Raw genomic sequence first — 2,655 nt, 5'->3', positions numbered from 1 at the left:
TTTTGAATGTTATCAAATCACGTTGCTCGTAAGGTTGGAAGTCCAATCGTAATTCTCTAGTTGTGAACAATTGCATGAATGAAGTTTATTCTTTTGATACATGTGTCAAACCCGATAAAAGATCGACTTAGAAACATGCACCTGTTCATGCTGGTTTATTCAGTCTGCCCGTTTTGACATGTCTAAATATCCCCTTGAAACCTACCAACAGAAAGCAATTATGTGACTTGGTCTCTCACCAGGAAATCCATTTCTGTTTTTCCTATTTTCTCTCTTCCATACATTTCCCAGATTTTTTGTTGGAGATGAACCATAAACCACATATTTTCTGTATGCTTCCTCTGCTTCTCATTTTAAATCTCATTTTGCTCTTGAGATAATTATTTTAATTTTCCTTTTTACCAATTTGTTGCATAATTTTGATGTAGAAACAGAACAGAAGTCTTCAATTAGAATGAACCAACAGTCTGGGGTGTCTTATTTAATTAAACTATTGCTATATAATTAGGAATCTTTTCGAATTAAATTAAAGATATAAAGAATAATTCGAAAATGTCGAACTTGTCTAGCCAGCCATCAAAGAAGGCAATGCGTGCACCGGGGTCTGGTGGTTCTTCCGGTAGTTCTCATGGAAACCGGGGTCCCAGTGGCCAAACGGTGAAATTTGCACGTAGAACTTCAAGCGGTAGGTATGTTAGTCTCTCCAGAGAAGACCTGGATATGTCGGGAGAAATTTCGGGTGATTACATGAATTATACTGTTCACATTCCTCCTACGCCTGATAATCAGCCAATGGACACTTCTGTGGCTACAAAAGCAGAAGAACAATATGTATCCAATTCTCTCTTCACCGGTGGATTCAACAGCGTCACGCGTGCTCATCTCATGGATAAGGTGATTGAATCAGAGGTGAGTCATCCACAGATGGCCGGTTCAAAGGGCTCGTCCTGTGCCATGCCGGCTTGTGATGGCAAGATTATGAAGGATGAAAGGGGTAAAGACGTTATTCCTTGTGAATGTAGGTATGTCTAAGAGTTAAGACCTTAAACGTTCTTTTATCAATGGTCTAACACGTTATGACTTTCTATATTAACCTCATCATCAAAAAGTTTAAGCTGCTAGAGAGAGTCTACATATATTTATCTATATCTTGTATTTAACAAGTAGCTCACATTTCTCATAATTAATTAAATGGAAACTTAGTTTTACTATCAAGGATAATTCACCAGCATGCACTAATTCTAAATAGTGAGGTAGGTATGAACATTTCTTGGAATGGTCTTTCTAGGTTTAAAATCTGCAGAGATTGCTACATGGACGCCCAAAAAGATACTGGTCTCTGTCCTGGATGCAAGGAGCCATATAGAGTTGGTGATTTTGATGATGATGTACCAGATTTTTCCGGTGGCGCTCTATCACTTCCCGCCCCTGAGGATTCAAAAGGAGACCGACGTATGTCCATGATGAAGAGGAATCAAAATGGAGAATTTGATCATAATAAGTGGCTATTTGAGACTCAGGGTACATATGGATATGGTAATGCCTATTGGCCTCAAGATGACATGTATGGAGATGACGCGGATGGAGTGCATAAAGGCATGCCGGATTCATCAGATAAACCGTGTAGGCCCCTCAGCCGAATAGTACCTATACCAAATAGCATCATCAGCCCTTACAGGTATGCAAACAATAAAATTTTGTCACTCCATTCACGTCCGTTGGTCGAATTAACGGATTAAGTCCAACTGTTTAGTGTGAAAAACTTGAAACAAAATGAAGTTTAGTAACCAACATGAAATTACAGGCTGCTTATTGTTGTCCGACTAGTTGTACTTGCCTTTTTCTTGACATGGAGGCTGAAACATCCAAACGACGAAGCTATATGGCTGTGGTTGATGTCAGTTGTATGTGAATTATGGTTCGCCTTTTCTTGGGTTCTTGATCAGGTTCCTAAGATCAACCCAGTCAGTCGGGTTACAGATTTAGAGATTTTGCGCGATAAATTTGATATGCCATCATCTTCCAATCCGAGTGGGGCCTCTGACCTCCCAGGAATTGACTTTTTTGTGTCCACGGCGGATCCTGAAAAAGAACCGCCACTGGTCACTGCCAACACTATTCTGTCAATCTTAGCCGTAGACTATCCCGTAGAGAAACTTGCTTGTTACGTTTCTGATGACGGTGCGGCGCTTCTCACTTTTGAGGCTATGGCAGAGGCTGCGAGTTTTGCTGATTTGTGGGTTCCTTTCTGTAGGAAACATGATATAGAACCCAGAAATCCTGAAACCTACTTCACTCTGAAAGGTGATCCAACCAAGAACAAGAAAAGGCCTGATTTTGTGAAAGATAGGCGGAGAGTCAAGAGGGAATATGATGAATTTAAGGTAAGGATAAATGGATTGCCAGATTCGATTAGGAGAAGATCTGATGCATTCAATGCCAGAGAGGAGATGAAAATACTAAAGCACATGAGAGAGAGTGGGGATGACCATATGGAGTCAATCAAGGTTCAAAAGGCTACATGGATGGCCGATGGTACCCACTGGCCCGGAACTTGGGGAGTGTCTACTAGGGAACACGCCAAAGGTGATCATGCCGGCATTCTGCAGGTATAAATCAATAAGGCCTTTCGATATAATAATAATAATAATAATA

General features: G+C 40.6%; 1 protein-coding gene across 1 annotated transcript in view; it reads left to right on the top strand.

The window, feature by feature from the left end:
• Positions 1 to 416: 416 nt before the first annotated feature.
• Positions 417 to 2,655, top strand: part of LOC111412722 (cellulose synthase-like protein D4) — a 5,976-nt gene continuing 3,737 nt past the window's right edge. Inside the window, exons 1-3 of the mRNA XM_023043642.1 lie at positions 417 to 1,022; positions 1,289 to 1,678; positions 1,805 to 2,609. Coding sequence (XP_022899410.1) covers positions 553 to 1,022; positions 1,289 to 1,678; positions 1,805 to 2,609 — 1,665 coding nt within the window. The 5' untranslated portion in view covers positions 417 to 552. The remainder of the gene's footprint in view (positions 1,023 to 1,288; positions 1,679 to 1,804; positions 2,610 to 2,655) is intronic.

The sequence above is a fragment of the Olea europaea genome, chromosome 16 (assembly GCF_002742605.1).
Source record: "Olea europaea var. sylvestris chromosome 16, O_europaea_v1, whole genome shotgun sequence".
NCBI classification, from domain to species: domain Eukaryota; kingdom Viridiplantae; phylum Streptophyta; class Magnoliopsida; order Lamiales; family Oleaceae; genus Olea; species Olea europaea.
Note: the sequence above shows the minus strand (reverse complement) of the source record. Positions and strands in the feature narration are given on the sequence as shown.